Here is a 15,250-nt window from a genome sequence, read left to right as displayed (position 1 = left end):
GGGTCTAAGAAACAGTTTAGCCTACAACTGATGAAAGATATAAAAACATTCTCAGAGTTTTATGATTGGATAGATTGTAAAACATTTGTCACAGGAAGGAAAGAAACTCAACTAGCACTGGCTCTCTAAAGAGAGAGAGACAATTAGGGCTGATGAGCAACAGCTGTGACACCTGCTCCACGGGCTTATTAACCTGAGATGTGGCTCAGGCAACATTTTCTGTTACCGACTGAAGCCATGGCAGATTTTTGGGCCTTGCTCTTCTGTGCGCTGACTGTCTGTCTCAGCAAAGGTATTCATATTCATTCTGTTTGAAGCCGATGTTAAAATACTGGTTGTGAAGTACAGCAGGTTAATTACTCCTTTCCTGAATGTAGGCTCTTGTTTGTCTGCTGGTGGCACAAATGAAAGAAGCAATGCCCTGCTGAGGAGAACCAGAGGTAAGAATATTCGTGATGTTTATGAGCTTGTTCCAGACACTAACTTTCTTTTCTATAGAGCTGTCTCCCAATGAGATCAAGAAGGCTCTTGCACTTTTTAAACATCCCCAATTGCATCATTCCATGTTGCTGCAAGCTTATGAAGAAGGTGAGCAGCTTCTGATTAATCCAACTGGAGAAATGCAACTTTCTGTATGGATCTTGTTGTAAGGGGTTAGTTAAGTTGTTATTGTTTTGTCTAGCTTTTGTTACTTGGTTTTCAAAAGATTGTCTAAGCGACCTAAAACAAAAGTTGTACTACAACATAATATATGATAAACTCTTCATGAGTCTAATACTGTACATTATGTTTTTTGGGCTACATTTTGTCTGAACATTCACATGCATGAGTTTTTGCTTCAAGCATTTTAACAAAGTGTTAAAGTCTAGAGTTCAACGTCTCCATTTATGTTCCATATTGATTGTGCATTAATCTAATGTCTTTATTTTAGTGCAACTGGAAACTGATGACGTGGAAGTTGAGGCATCAAGTTTCTATCTGAAATTTGTAAAAAAAACCCGAATTGGCCCAAAAGAGTTAAAGGGAAATGAATCTGATCTACATGCTGGAATTAGGAGCCACACCTCCAGCGACGGGGCCGGTGGCAACATCAAGGCCTACGACAGTCTCCCCAGCAACATCAAGGCCTACGACAGTCTCCCCAGCAACGTGACTGCCTACGACGGCCTCCCCAGCAACGTGACTGCCTACGACGGCCTCCCCAGCAACGTCACTGCCTACGACGGCCTCCCCAGCAACGTCACTGCATACGACGGCCTCTCCAGCATCGTCACTGCCTACGACGGCCTCTCCAGCAACGTCACTGCCTACGACGGCCTCCCCAGCAACGTGACTGCCTACGACGGCCTCTCCAGCAACGTCACTGCCTACGACGGCCTCTCCAGCAACGTCACTGCCTACGACAGCCTCCCCAGCAACGTGACGGCCTACGACGGCCTCCCCAGCAACGTCACTGCCTACGACGGCCTCTCCAGCAACGTCACTGCCTACGACGGCCTCTCCAGCAACGTCACTGCCTACGACGGCCTCTCCAGCAACGTCACTGCCTACGACGGCCTCTCCAGCAACGTCACTGCCTACGACGGCCTCTCCAGCAACGTCACTGCCTACGACGGCCTCTCCAGCAACGTGACGGCCTACGACGGCCTCTCCAGCAACGTGACTGCCTACGACGGCCTCTCCAGCAACGTGACTGCCTACGACGGCCTCTCCAGCAACGTGACTGCCTACGACGGCCTCTCCAGCAACGTGACGGCCTACGACGGCCTCTCCAGCAACGTGACGGCCTACGACGGCCTCTCCAGCAACGTCACTGCCTACGACGGCCTCTCCAGCAACGTCACTGCCTACGACGGCCTCTCCAGCAACGTCACTGCCTACGACGGCCTCTCCAGCAATGTCACTGCCTACGACGGCCTCTCCAGCAACGTCACTGCCTTCGACGGCCTCCCCAGCAACGTCACTGCCTACGACGGCCTCCCCAGCAACGTCACTGCCTACGACGGCCTCTCCAGCAACGTCACTGCCTACGACGGCCTCTCCAGCAACGTCACGGCCTCTCCAGCAACGTCACGGCCTTTGACGGCCTCTCCAGCAACGTCACGGCCTTTGACGGCCTCTCCAGCAACGTCACTGCCTACGACAGCCTCCCCAGCAACGTGACGGCCTCCCCAGCAACGTCACTGCCTTCGACGGCCTCTCCAGCAACGTCACGGCCTACGATGGCCTCTCCAGCAACGTGACTGCCTACGACAGCCTCCCCATTAAAGGTGCCGGCGGCAACGTGACGGCGTCCGACAAATTGTACGTGTAACCATGTATGAATTACATTTTTGATTGTATGTTCCTACTTCTAGGTGTTAAATAAAACATTTTAATGATATTTTGGTATCCTTTAATTCTCTTTTTGGGAAGGGATTGACCAAGTGCATCCTGGGATTGGTCTCGTCATAATTTTTTGGGTGTACATGAAATCAAAGTAGACTATTTTCAAAGCTGAACTCTGCCCTTTGCTGCTGGGCGTTGTAGGGATGTCTGGGCTAACACCCCCTCAATGTCCCATGGGTGTCGCCAACAGGACCCATAGACGAGCAGACCAGGGTGGTAGCTCCTTATTTACGAAGGGGGACCGTAGTGTTGACTCTCGTATCGGACGACTCGGCCTCCAAGGGAAAGCTTTTGCCAGGAAACTCAATTGTTTTGAGACTAAACTTTGATGTTTTGATTTGCTACACGATTATTTTGTTCATATCGTACCAACTGTTTCATGGTCTTTTCCCTACATACTATCCTATGGTTGGAGATGAACTGCGCCTTGGCTTGAAAGTAAACGAGAGTAGGCGGCAGCAGCAGGGGCTGCTGACTAAATTCTGCAGTTTTTACGCTGCAGTCAAAAACTGTTTCATCCTTTTTCTGCAGCTTCCAGTCCTCGTTCAGATGTATTAAAGTAGTCGCAAATGAGTTGTGTGACTTTCTACATTTATAGGAGTTTCAGTTGGGATTTAGAAAACAGCACTGGTGAAAATGACAAATTGCATCAGATAAAGGACTCATCTCTCCTTTTGTTAGACCTTAGTGCTGCGTTCGACACCATTGATAATGACATCCTGGTACAGAGACTGGATCAGTAGATTGGCATCTCAGGTACCGCACTAAGTTGTTTTTAATCCTATTTATCATATCAATCTCAATTTGTATTTGTAAACGATGAACCCGCAATGACCACCAACGTTAATCATGGAGTTCCACAAGGTTCTGTGCTTGGACGAATTTTATTTACCTTTGATTTATGCTTCCTGTGGGAAATTTTATCAGGAAACATACCATAAACTTTCATTGTTATGCAGATGATACTCATTATGTATTGGTGTACTGGAGGAATTGAGTTCAATGGATAATTATGATCCACAAATAATCTTAAACCCTCCGTGAAAAGCATCAAAGTGGACGCAGCAGTAACGAGTTAGAAGGCAGCAAGACGAATAAATAGATACAAATAACATTTTATTTCGTAGAAAAGATATTCAAATATCCGTATATTAAATGTGAGTGCAAAACATTTCAGCCACCACATACATTTTAATCTTTAACGTACATACAGAATAATACAAGGCACAGTTCATTATCAAGAGCATCCACTAGAGGGCGCTATTCGTTTTAGAACAGTGCCACAAGAAGCCACAGCTCAGTCTGAGTGCCTTATATCGACACAGTTGGTGTGAACTACAGCACCCGACCACTTTTAAAGTGTACAAAATCAATTATGTCCATGTTGACTGCGTCATGATGCCACTTCCTGTCTGTGTCCATCGTGGTCCGTCACTGAGCCCCGGCGATATGCTCAGTATTGTGTTCAGTTAACTTCGAGCCACCTGCAGCATTTCCTCCACAGTCAGCAGTTTTTCTCGGGGTTTCCCGACTGCTTCCCCCCTGCTCACCTCCACACTGTCGATCTTCTCCCAGTCCGAGAAAGTCACTGGTTTCACTCCTGCAGGCGAGAAAATAAAAAGTGTACATTTGGGAACTGGCCATCTTTTGGCCAAATCAACAACAACAATCACTGAATCAAATGTTACATCAAACATGTTACTGTTTATGCAGGACACGCTGTAAATTAATGTCCTATCGGTACGTAAACCTCCAGGAAAGTGGACAGTGCAGTACCTCTCGTTTCCAGCAGGGCGCCTACGCTTTGCGAGCCGTGCTTCGCGGCGGAAACGTCCAACGTTCCCGAGTCCACGTCCTCCACCAAGGACCGGGCGGTGTCAAAGCTACTGTTCATGGTGGTGGCGATCACCCCGGCGGGGCCCGTCTTCAGCCAGCCGCTGCAATACAGACCTGCAGGGGACAAGAGGGAGACTCAGGATGGAGGCCGGCGCTCCCCGAGCGGTCCGCTCCCCGAGCGGTCCGCTCCCCGAGCGGTCCGCTCCCCGAGCGGTCCGTTCCCCGAGCGGTCCGCTCCCCGGGGTGCTGACGCAGTACCTGCGGCTCCCTGGACGCGGCCCACGGTGTTCGGGACGACGGCTTTGCGGAAGTCAAACGGCAGCGACGGGTCGATGGGGAGGCTCTTGTAGCCGATGCTGCTGATGACCAGGCCACAGGTCACATCCTCCACCTCCCCCGTGAGCACCGCTCGGGCTCCTTCGCCGGAGCCCTGGAGGACGGAGGGAAAACACCTTTATTCAGTTATTTCATTCTTCTGTTTTTTTTTAGGTATTACTTTGACATTTACAGATGTCTTTCAGACAATTAACATTACATCATGTGCAGATTTTTAGGTGATGCTCATTTTATTTATACATATTTATAGAAAAAAAGTTTAAAAGATAGGATGAATAACAAAAAGGAGACAGAAAAAATAAAATCAGGTCTATGAGGTGTTACGTATGTAACCCATTTTCCCCAATATGTCTGAAAATATCCATTAACATCCATCCATGTGTTCAGGAGGACTTTCTTATAACTATTTCCTGGTGAAAGTCTTTTTGCCACCAGAATTACGTTTATTAAATATTTGTCTCTTTTTGACGATGTTTTTATAAATATCTCAGATACATGGAAAACCACCGTAAACAAGGGACTTCTTGAGTTATAATAATAAATAAAAAAGGAAGATAATCCCTGTTTTACCTCCAGCCTGTTGACCGCCAGTCGGATGCCGGCTGTGCTGCTGCCTTCAGGGTCAGCCAGGATTTCGACGGGACTCCGGAAGAACCGGAAGCCCCAGGCGCGGGAGGCCTCGCTCCGCCTGCGCTGCTCCTTCTCCCCCGGCACCTCCAGGGCCGTCTTCAACATCAGCTCCGTCAGCCGCTTCCTGGGCCTCGGCAAAGCTGGAAAAATGGACGCATGTCACCAGGGCTCCTCCTTATAGAAGTTACATTTATGGAGTCTGTGTGTGTGTGTGTGTGTGTGTGTGTGTGTGTGTGTGTGTGTGGTTGTACTGCCATCAAACTGAGGACCGTCGAGGGTTTTGAACCTTTGGAGTGAGGACCAAAATGTAAAGTGAGGACATTTAGATGCGGGGATGTGTGTGTGTGTGTGTGTTGCTGTCTGATCTCTTCATGGACAGTATCGACGGGAAGAACAAGACAAACTTGAGAGAGAAACAACATCGTTAGTTTTATCCTTGTTTTTTGGCTTCATTAGACTCAAACTAGAATAAAATGTATTAATGACTAAAATATGTAAAGAAATGTTTTTTCAGTTTTTGTCGGCTAAAAATTTGACTAGTATTAACGCAGACTTCTGATCCCGGACTGAGATGACATCCAAAGAGTCGTTGGTGAACAAGGAACATGAGCATACACATATATCCATGTGTGTGTGTGTGTGTGTGTGTGTGCGTGCGCATCTCCATCTGCGTACGCTCTGCAGTGTTTACTGTACATGAGCACGACCTCGGGGCCCTTCTGTAAAGTGTGAAGAGCCGACACACGCCTGCAGAGACTACCCGTCCCTCGGATATTTCCTGTCGGGTTGCTCTCCAACCTGCTACTACCACTGCTCATGTGCAGCAGACCATGTCTCTCTAATGGCGTCCTTCACTTGCTGCTTATCACGGTCGACACGCGGGGGGAGGGGGGAGGTCAAGGTTCTCACAATATCAAGACCGGCCAAAAAAGGCAGAGGACGGCGCGTTGCGCAATTCTGCGGCTCCTGACGCCAGCAGAGAGGAGCCAGAGGAACCACAGAGCCCCGACCACCAGCTGTACTGGGTCAGGGTTTCTATTCCCCGGGACGGGCTGCAGCCCACAGCAACACGATGACATGATCAGCACCCGCATCAGTCACAAGTCTCATTTCTCTTGTATGTGTTCTGTACTGCTGGTCTGGTAAAAAAAAAAGCATATTTAGACTCCTTATACGCTGTTGTAGGGGATGAGATAAACATGCTACCGCGGTAATGTTTATGCTCATTTGTAGGCCGTGGGGGGAGGCAGTCTGAAAGGAAGTGCTCAAAACAAAACAGGGGGGGGGAGGGGGGTCAAGATACAATCTCATCTCTTACTTTTGAGAGCCTCAGCGATGCCTTCAAAATCGGCCCCCACCATCTCCGGTCTGGTGTCGGGCAGGTTCACCATCTCTCTGACCTCCTGTAGACGAGGAGAAGTCATTTAAAGATGCTTCTCTTATCCCGGGAGCCGATTCCGCAAGTTTCTTTTTCTCAGAGTACCGAGTGACAACTCTGCAGATCGGCAGCATCAACGTTTATGATTAAATGTGTGGCAGTATTCTGGAAAGAGCCCAGAGGGAAGCGGCCCGGCACCTTGACGGTGCATGCGACCTGCGCCGGTCCTCTCCGGCCAACGATCAGCACCCTGCGGACCCGGCTCTCCGCCAGCGCCTCCAGTGCCGGCTGCGTGATGTCAGTCTTCTGCAGGAAAAAAAACAACATGATTTCTGAGAAGCCGAAGAGACAGAGGGACATATATATATATATATATATATATATATACAGTCAGGTCCATAAATATGTGGACATTGACACAATTTTAATACTTGGTTGCAAATCCTTTGCAGTGAATGACCGCCTGAAGTCTGGAACCCAGAGACATCACCAGATGCTGGGTTTCATCCCTGGTGATGCTCTGCCAGGCCTCTGCTGCCACTGTCTTCACTTCCTGATGCTTCTTTGGGCATTTCCCCTTCAGTTTGGTCTTCAGCAAATGAAATGCAGCTCCATTGGATTCAGGTCAGGTGATTGACTTGGCCATCGCAGAACAGTGCACTTATTTGCCTTAAAAAGCTCTTTGGTTGTGGTGCTGTACAGAGCCCAAATGATGAAAATTGTGTCGATGTCCAAATATTTATGGATCTGACTGTATATACACATATATTTACACATATATCTAGACATATACACACATATACCTAGACATATATTTCTATATATATATAAATACATACACATGTGGTGTTCTATCTGATGTTGTAGTGATATGCAACTCCTCCGCTCAGCCGATGGAAGGCGCCGTGCTTCCTTACCTTCAGGAAGTCGAGGGGGGACAGCAGGACTCTCGCCACATCCAACGCCACGTTGCCTTGTCCCAGGATCACCGCCGTGTCGCGGCTCAGGTCCGGTCGCAGCTTCCATGGGGAAGACGGGAGAGAAACTTATCTCGCGTCACTCTTTCACAGCTCAGCGTGCACTCGACCGATTGGAGGCGTACCTGCCGACAGCCGGGCAGCCCGTTGTACCAGCCCACAAAGTCTTTGGCGACGTGCACCCCGGCCAAGTCTTCCCCCGGCACCCCCATCGTCCTGTTTCCCTCGGCCCCGTAACTCTAGGAGGCACACGGATGCTTACACACACACATACACACACACACACACTAATAGCTGTTACTTAAAGGTGATGTGTGTGCTCTCACCAGTACGACCGCATGGTAGGCTCGCCGCAGCTCCTCGACGCTCACGTCCCTCCCCACGTCCACGTTGCCGTAGAAACTACAGCGCGGCTGCCTGGCTGTCTGCGTGAACGTGTTGATGACGTTCTGAGGAGAGGAGGCGGTCCACAGTTATACAAATGTTTTAAAAAGACTAAGAGGGGTTTTCATTGCTCCTATTAAGCCCCAATAAGATTTACAGAGGAGGTAAAAGACGTAATAATAATAATGTCAGACTTTGTATGAAATGTCATCGTTATATTCGGGATGTAATGATCCTTCCTTTCCTGGTATTATCCGGTATGATGACGTCATGCTGCCCTCGTGTGCGTCGCCGTCTGTATCGACAGAGCCTCGGCCACAAGTGATGATGGAGAGATTGAATTACTGTCTTGCATCACAGAGCAGGAAGTGTGTTGTTGCACAATATCACGCCATCGCCTGCAGGACGCAATTACTGCAGGTGTGTTTTTCCCCCCGAGCTGAACCAACCTCCACGTTAATCCTCCCTTTGTTAATGCGATGAAGTACTTTCCACAGCACGAGCCAGGATAAATACTGGTCCGGGCTGAAACTGAGCTGCCATCATTCACGGACATGTGGCCCCTGCCGAGTCACGCTCCGGCCAATCGCTGGAACCGGGAGGACAGGCGGTCCTTCAAAAACCCTGCCCCCCCCCCCCCCCCAACAGGCTGCGTCAGAACCGGCCTCGGGCCCTGTCCTTAAACAGTGTAGGGCCACTAATCTGTTCTCTCACGCGTCACTCTAGGATCACGGACCTTGACTTCAGGGTGATCAGGGGCCACCCCGAACCGGACCAGGCCGAAGGGGACGGGCAGCCGCTCGTAGATGTCCACCTCGACATCTTGACGGGCCTGAGAGGAAGAGAGAGAAATCCTTTTGATTACATATGCACTGCTTCTAAAGAGAAGTCTCGTATAAAGTGGCAAGATGTCACTGTATTTTAGGCCAATGCTAGAAGTGTGGCTCTATGATATACATACATATGTGTATATATATATTATATATATATATGGCGTTATTTTTGTGCGTATTTTGTGCTTTACTGCAGTGGGAAAGTTGATGGAAACAAAAAGAAGAAGAGAAAACGTCAAAGAAACCGAACTAACAGCGATTATAAAGTATATAGATAAATAGCTGACGTGTTCTAGCCTGGTGACAGCAGCTTTAGTCTTTACACAAAGCGGTTTCACAACTTCCTGTCCTACTTTATCCCGGCCAGAAGCGCAAGCACCTATTTTGAAAAAAGTTAAGAGTATAAAGGGTAAAGGGGGCGAGCCGGGGGGTTCATGATGGGCCTCGTCGGCTGAAATGAAACTACATGCACGTCATGTTCTGTGACCCCACTTCTTTTTTTTTTTTACAAATTATCCCCTGTGTGCCAAAACATCAAAACACCTGAATGTACTTTTAAAAGAGGAATGAATCATTCCTGAATACATAACATTTGAAATATAACAATAAAGAAGAAGAAGAAGTGCACTGTATTGCCAATGTTACAGACTAAGAAGGAGTTTCCCATCTTCATTCACAAAAAAACAACAAGTAAATAACATTGTGCAATACTTCCTTTTACCAATAAAATAGCATCATGAATGTTAAGGTAAAAAATATATTCATATATATTTTTGTTTTGGATCAAAGTGCAAAAGAGATAAATGCAGATGTGATGACATCCCATCAGAGATGTAAGCCCCTCTGTTTACACAGCTATCTTATTCATATATATTGGATGTATTAGGTCATTGTATTAAATGTTGATATAGACTCCAACATTACATAAAACATGTCATACCTTGAGCAACTGCTGCGCCGTGTAGAAACCTGCTGGACCGCCTCCCACGATGCACACCTTGAGGCTGCAACCTGCGGACCCAGTGACGTATAAGTCCCAGTGGTGGGCCGTCAGGGCCAGCAAGGCCTTCTCTGCTGGCCTAAACACAGAGCTGCCAACTTTTCAAAAAACCTTGGAGTGAGATTTTGTCGGGGGTGACCAAAATGTTGCAGCGCACGCAGCCACACACGTTGGTGGCTCAAATATCAGGAAATTTGAATTAATGTGGCGTTGTACCCATGTTGTACCCTGCAATCTGGCCTGGCAAAGGTCTTTTACGAGGCATCTTTGCTACTTTAAAGAATTTAAATGTGTTTTAATAACTCTACTCTCATTGACAAAAACATGCCTAATTCTATTGCACAAATGTCCTGTCTTTATGTTAAATTCTTTAGAATACATCTTACTTGTTCAAAGTACTGTTTGGACATTTTTTTGAGAGGGTCCTTTTCCTAGGCCTGCAAATAAAGAGATAAATGCTATGCGGGCAGCCTTAACAAACAATGCTATGATGTGTTGAGCATGCAGGATACCAAGAGGTTAACACGGTGCTCTCCTGCTGCTTGTTATGACAGCTGAGTTTACATCACCACACAAAATCACACGCACAAACACAACACATTATTTCTTTCAAGATTTAAAGTTTCTCAGATCATAACCCTATCAAACTCTCGTGGATGAGTGATACTCAACAGCCCACAGCCCGCAGGTGGAGATTTAAAAATTACATGTTGAAAGACCTCGAGTTTATTTCTTATATGACTACCAATATTGAAATATTTCTTGAGGCCAATTCGAATTCCTCCTCGCATGCCAACATTTGGGATGCCCTTAAAGCCTATATGAGAGGTCACATTTTTTCATACAGTGCCCACAAGGCAAAACAAATTAGAGAGAAATTTACTAAATTGGAAAGCGATATTAAAAAGCAGGAACAGGATTACATTGCCACCAAACAGGAAGAACATCTTAATACACTAACTAAAACAAGAATGCAATATAATAATCTATGTACCAACAAAGAGGAAGCAGCTATGGCCAGAACTAGATATCACTATTATGAATTTGGGAACAAAACAAGTAAACTCTTGGCTTGGCAAATTAAAAAGGAAGCATCTGATAAGTTTATACACTCAATATTAACAGAGGACGGCAGACTCCTTGACAACTCACCATCCATAAATGCAGAATTCAAACAATTTTATGAAGATTTATATAAAACTGGGCAGGATGCTGATAATATTGGAGCAAAAAGATTTATGGACGGAATGACCCTTCCCAAATTACAAGATGAGGATAGAGATCTGCTAGATGCAGATATATCAGAAACGGAGGTACTCCAAGCCATTAATTCCTTACAAAATAACAAGACACCTGGGCCAGATGGCTTCCCTATCGAGTATTATAAGACCTTCTCAAAAAAACTACTGACACCCATCGTAAACATGATTAAAGAAGCTCTAGAAGAAAAAAAAATTACCAGACTCATTGGAAATTGCAACGCTCACATTACTTCCGAAACCGGGTAAGGACAAACAGAAATGCGACTCATACAGACCCCTCAGCCTCTTAAATGCAGATTATAAGATACTATCCAAACTAATTACCCTCAGACTGGAAGATGTTATACCAAAGATAATACACGCTGACCAAACAGGCTTTGTCAAAAACAGGTCCGGAGCTGATAATGTGCGGCGACTGCTCCACATTCTGAACACCGCTCAAAAAAATAAAAATCCTATGCTAATAATATCTATGGATGCAAACAAAGCATTTGATAGGATTGAACCAAGCTTTCTTTTTCGGACTTTAGAGGCTATGGGTTTTGGAGAGAAATTCACTCGGTATGTTAAAACACTTTTCAATGCCCCTAAAGCTAATATTTTAACAAATTACGTCTTGTCTAAGACTTTCTCACTAACCAGAGGCTGCAGGCTGTCCAAGCTCCCCCCTGCTCTTTGCACTTGCAATTGAGCCATTAGCCATCGCCATCCGCTCCAACGCCTCCATAGCCGGAATTTAATTTGGTACAAGTGAACATAAACTTTCTCTTTATGCAGATGATCTCCTATTATATATAACCGAGCTACACACATCAGTCCCCCCTCTATTGAATTGCCTCAAAGAATATAGTGCAGTTTCGGGGTATAAATTAAATTACACTAAAAGTGAGATTCTACCACTAAATATACAGGACAACAATATTAGAGCTCTCACTGACCCATTGAGATGGTGCAACACTGGTTTCAAATATTTGGGTATACAGATTGGCAAATCGGATGAACATATATTTAAATATAACTATATAAAATTATTGGAACAAACCAAACTTAATCTTCAAAGATGGATGGATCTCCCTCTGTCTCTCATAGGCAGAATTAATACTATTAAAATGAACGTTTTACCTCAGTTTATTTACCTATTTCAATGTCTCTCTGTAAATGTTCCAAAGAGTTTCTTCAAAGAGCTTAACAAAATTATAACACCTTTTTTATGGCAAATGAAAAAACCCCGGGTTAAACTCATCTCTCTGCAGGCTCCATATTCAAGGGGAGGGCTTCACCTACCACATTTTAGAAATTATTATCTTGCCTCTCAGTACCGACCAATCTGGATCTGGCTGCATGCAGAGAACAGTGAAGTTAGATGGGTCTCAATAGAACAACATGAGATGAAGTCTATGCCTTTAAAGGACGTACCATTCATAGGTAAACAATTTTTTTTAGCCACACTCACAAACAATTCAATAATACTGAACACATTTGCTGCTTGGCAGGAATCTCACTCACTCCTGGATATAAATATTTCTTTTCTTCGAAGGGCCGCTGGGGGTAATACCTCTCTCACCACACACCATAGCTGAGTCAGCGGGATGGGGGGAGGAGGGAGGAAAAAAAAGCTGCTGCTGATGATACATTAACATACATTTTGCTAGCCAACCAACAACTAATGATAAATTCAAACCTTCCAAAATATAGTTTCTTCAAATTACAATTAGAGACTGGGTAAGGAGAAATCTAAGAAAATATTCTAGATATCAAAAGAAACTCCCTTGCAAAGAAAATAATAAATATAATATAATATATCATCAACGGAAAGTCACCTGTTTATGAAAAAACTACTAAAAAAAAAAAGAAAACAGACTAGGATGTGTGTCGAGGAGGCAGACTGGTATCACCTCTGGGAACAGGCACAGGCGGTATTAATCTCCACAAAACACAGACAATCCACATCATATACCACCTTACATTACAGGTTACATAACAACACACATTTCCCCACCCCAGAGAGAGATGAAAAGTGACACACGGTGATCTTCTCTACACATGCTCTGAGTTGCCCATTGAGAAGAACGAACGCGCGACACCATTAATTAATTATAAGGGATAATAAAAATTCAAATTGACAGGACCAAAGATATGGATTGGTGGACACAGCTCTATCATCAAAAACTACTATAATAATACTTTCTTACTTTGCGAGCACTGCAGGAAAAAATTTATTATTAATGAGCTTGTGTCCTACTGCACACCTGAAAAGATATTATATAATGTGAGAGGGAAGCAGGCAACCTTTGGAAAAATCTGGGGCCCCTTCATAGATATTCTGCCATCTCTGGACTCGGCTGATCGTGGTGGTGTGAGACCGGCGTCAAATTAAGCCCGCTGCAGGTTATTTATTTTTGATTTTGGTTTTATTTTGCTGTGAGTGCTGTAATGGTTTATGTTTTTACAAATGTGTACAGATGGGTGTAGGTAAACTGTGTAGAGACTGTGTAGATGTATAAATGAAAGGAAACTGAGAGCCATACAAGGGGAGGGGTGGGATGGGGAAAAAGTTTTGTGTAATGTTTTTGTTTTGTTTTTGTTTGTTTGTTTTCTCTACTTGTTTTCATCTTATGTTAAAAAAAACAAAAAACATCATCCTTGTGTGGTGATTTCCACAGGATTATACATTTGTGTATTTTCTTTTGTAGAGTAGTGTTTTCAGCATAACAAACTGTAGGCGCTATTCCACTGCGGATGTTCTGTGGGGCAACATTTTTGTTAATAAAAAAAATCACACAAAAAAAAATATTTAAAGTTTAAGAGAGCGAGTACTTAATTGAACCACGTCATTAAAACATCATCAGAATATTTGAGGGTTGCGTGGCTTATCTCCGTTACTTTGCTCCGTGGAAAAATATGTTCCGCCATCCGCCACGGAATAATTAACCAATTTGTCTACGTTATACTTCTTGTGGAAATGCCACACACGTCGCAACATCTAGCGCCCCGGTGTGAATGACTTCCGCATCCAGCATCACGAGAGCAGCAACAGCCAATTAGATCCAACAGCGGAGCAGCTCAGCGCTGATTGGCTCTCACAACGCAGCGTTCTGGTTCTGTGCTGTGACGTCGATACTCGCTATAAGCTATAGTGACGTCACGGAGCTTTGATCCAGAGTGCGTAAATAGAGAGCAGACTCACTGTTCAGAGGTCTACTTGAGGATCTGGGAGAGTCCTGGGGAGCAGAATATGGTAACCAGGATGTGTACCCTGGATACTCGTAGACTGGGGGGGATAGAGCAGGCTCAAGCACTGGGGGGTGGGGGGGGGGGGTTCTCTGATATATACACATGTACATACATAAATACATGGTGAACTAATCTTACATTAGGTTGTTCAGCTGTAGTAAGGCGGCATTGAAGGCATAGGTAGTAAATGCACGGCCCGCCACTGATAAGTCCCACAAGAAGAAGAAGATAAAAGCAATATATATATAACATATAATATAACACTTCTATGGCTCTGCTGTTATTCGCTTGCGGCGCCTCACCGTCAGGAAGTCGGCTCATCCGTCGACTTCTTCCCGAAGTCCACAGCTTCAGCCCGGAAAACAGCATTTTATGGCCGCTCATTTTCTCCCTTCCGGCTTTTAGAAATCCGAGAAATAAATGAAACAAAATGTCTTTTTTTCTTGTTTTTTTCCTGGTATTTTGTGACCCGGCTTCACATGACTGCCTCTGCTCCGAGCGGTGGGCAAAAGCCAAGGTGAACAACGTTTATCTTTCCTGGGCTGCGTGTTCCCAATGAGCCAACTGCTACTAATGGATAACTACGTGTAGACAACTGGTGCTGACTACGTGTAACTAAGTAGTACTGATAGTTAACTACATTTACGCGTTTCTTTATTTCACAAAGTCGCACTTTATTTCACATAGTTGCGGCGTTATAGTCACAACAGACTGTTTTCAAGGATGCACCTTGTGTCACACTCATATCGGTCCGTGGAACAACCACTCTTCAGCGCGGAACGTTTTGGTTCCACCGGAACAAATTACACAGCGGACACTTTATTACATTCACGGCTCCTTTTCCTCCCCTTGAACAATCATCTGCTTGCATTGCTTGGACAAAAAGTACGTTTTATAGGTTTGTGTGTGAATTTATTTGTCACGTGATACTCCAGCCTATTTGACAACAGCGTGTGTTACCGTCACCCAATCAGAGCATCGACGTGAAGTCG

General features: G+C 45.3%; 1 protein-coding gene across 1 annotated transcript; it reads right to left on the bottom strand.

Annotated features, from left to right (window-relative positions):
* Positions 1 to 3,487: 3,487 nt before the first annotated feature.
* On the bottom strand, positions 3,488 to 14,957 carry fdxr (ferredoxin reductase). The gene is made up of 12 exons (XM_056430354.1): positions 14,561 to 14,957; positions 9,703 to 9,773; positions 8,666 to 8,761; positions 7,872 to 7,994; positions 7,671 to 7,784; positions 7,486 to 7,587; positions 6,767 to 6,874; positions 6,509 to 6,593; positions 5,131 to 5,330; positions 4,483 to 4,654; positions 4,165 to 4,338; positions 3,488 to 3,988 (listed from the first exon to the last, which is right to left on the bottom strand). The coding sequence occupies exons 1-12, from the start codon at positions 14,640 to 14,642 to the stop codon at positions 3,858 to 3,860; spliced, it is 1,458 nt and encodes a 485-aa protein (XP_056286329.1). The 5' UTR covers positions 14,643 to 14,957; the 3' UTR covers positions 3,488 to 3,857.
* Between the last annotated feature and the right edge of the window lie 293 nt (positions 14,958 to 15,250).

This window comes from Pseudoliparis swirei, chromosome 13 (assembly GCF_029220125.1).
Source record: "Pseudoliparis swirei isolate HS2019 ecotype Mariana Trench chromosome 13, NWPU_hadal_v1, whole genome shotgun sequence".
Taxonomy (NCBI): domain Eukaryota; kingdom Metazoa; phylum Chordata; class Actinopteri; order Perciformes; family Liparidae; genus Pseudoliparis; species Pseudoliparis swirei.
This window is presented reverse-complemented; position numbering and strand designations above follow the sequence as displayed.

Coding starts and splice junctions, on each gene's coding strand:
- fdxr (XM_056430354.1), bottom strand. CDS start 14,642: ATGAGCGGCCATAAAATGCTGTTTTCCGGGCTGAAGCTGTGGACTTCG. Junction 6,875..7,485: donor CCCCCCTCGACTTCCTGAAG/GTAAGGAAGCAC, acceptor TTTTTCCTGCAG/AAGACTGACATCACGCAGCC. Junction 6,594..6,766: donor AGGTCGCATGCACCGTCAAG/GTGCCGGGCCGC, acceptor CCTCGTCTACAG/GAGGTCAGAGAGATGGTGAA.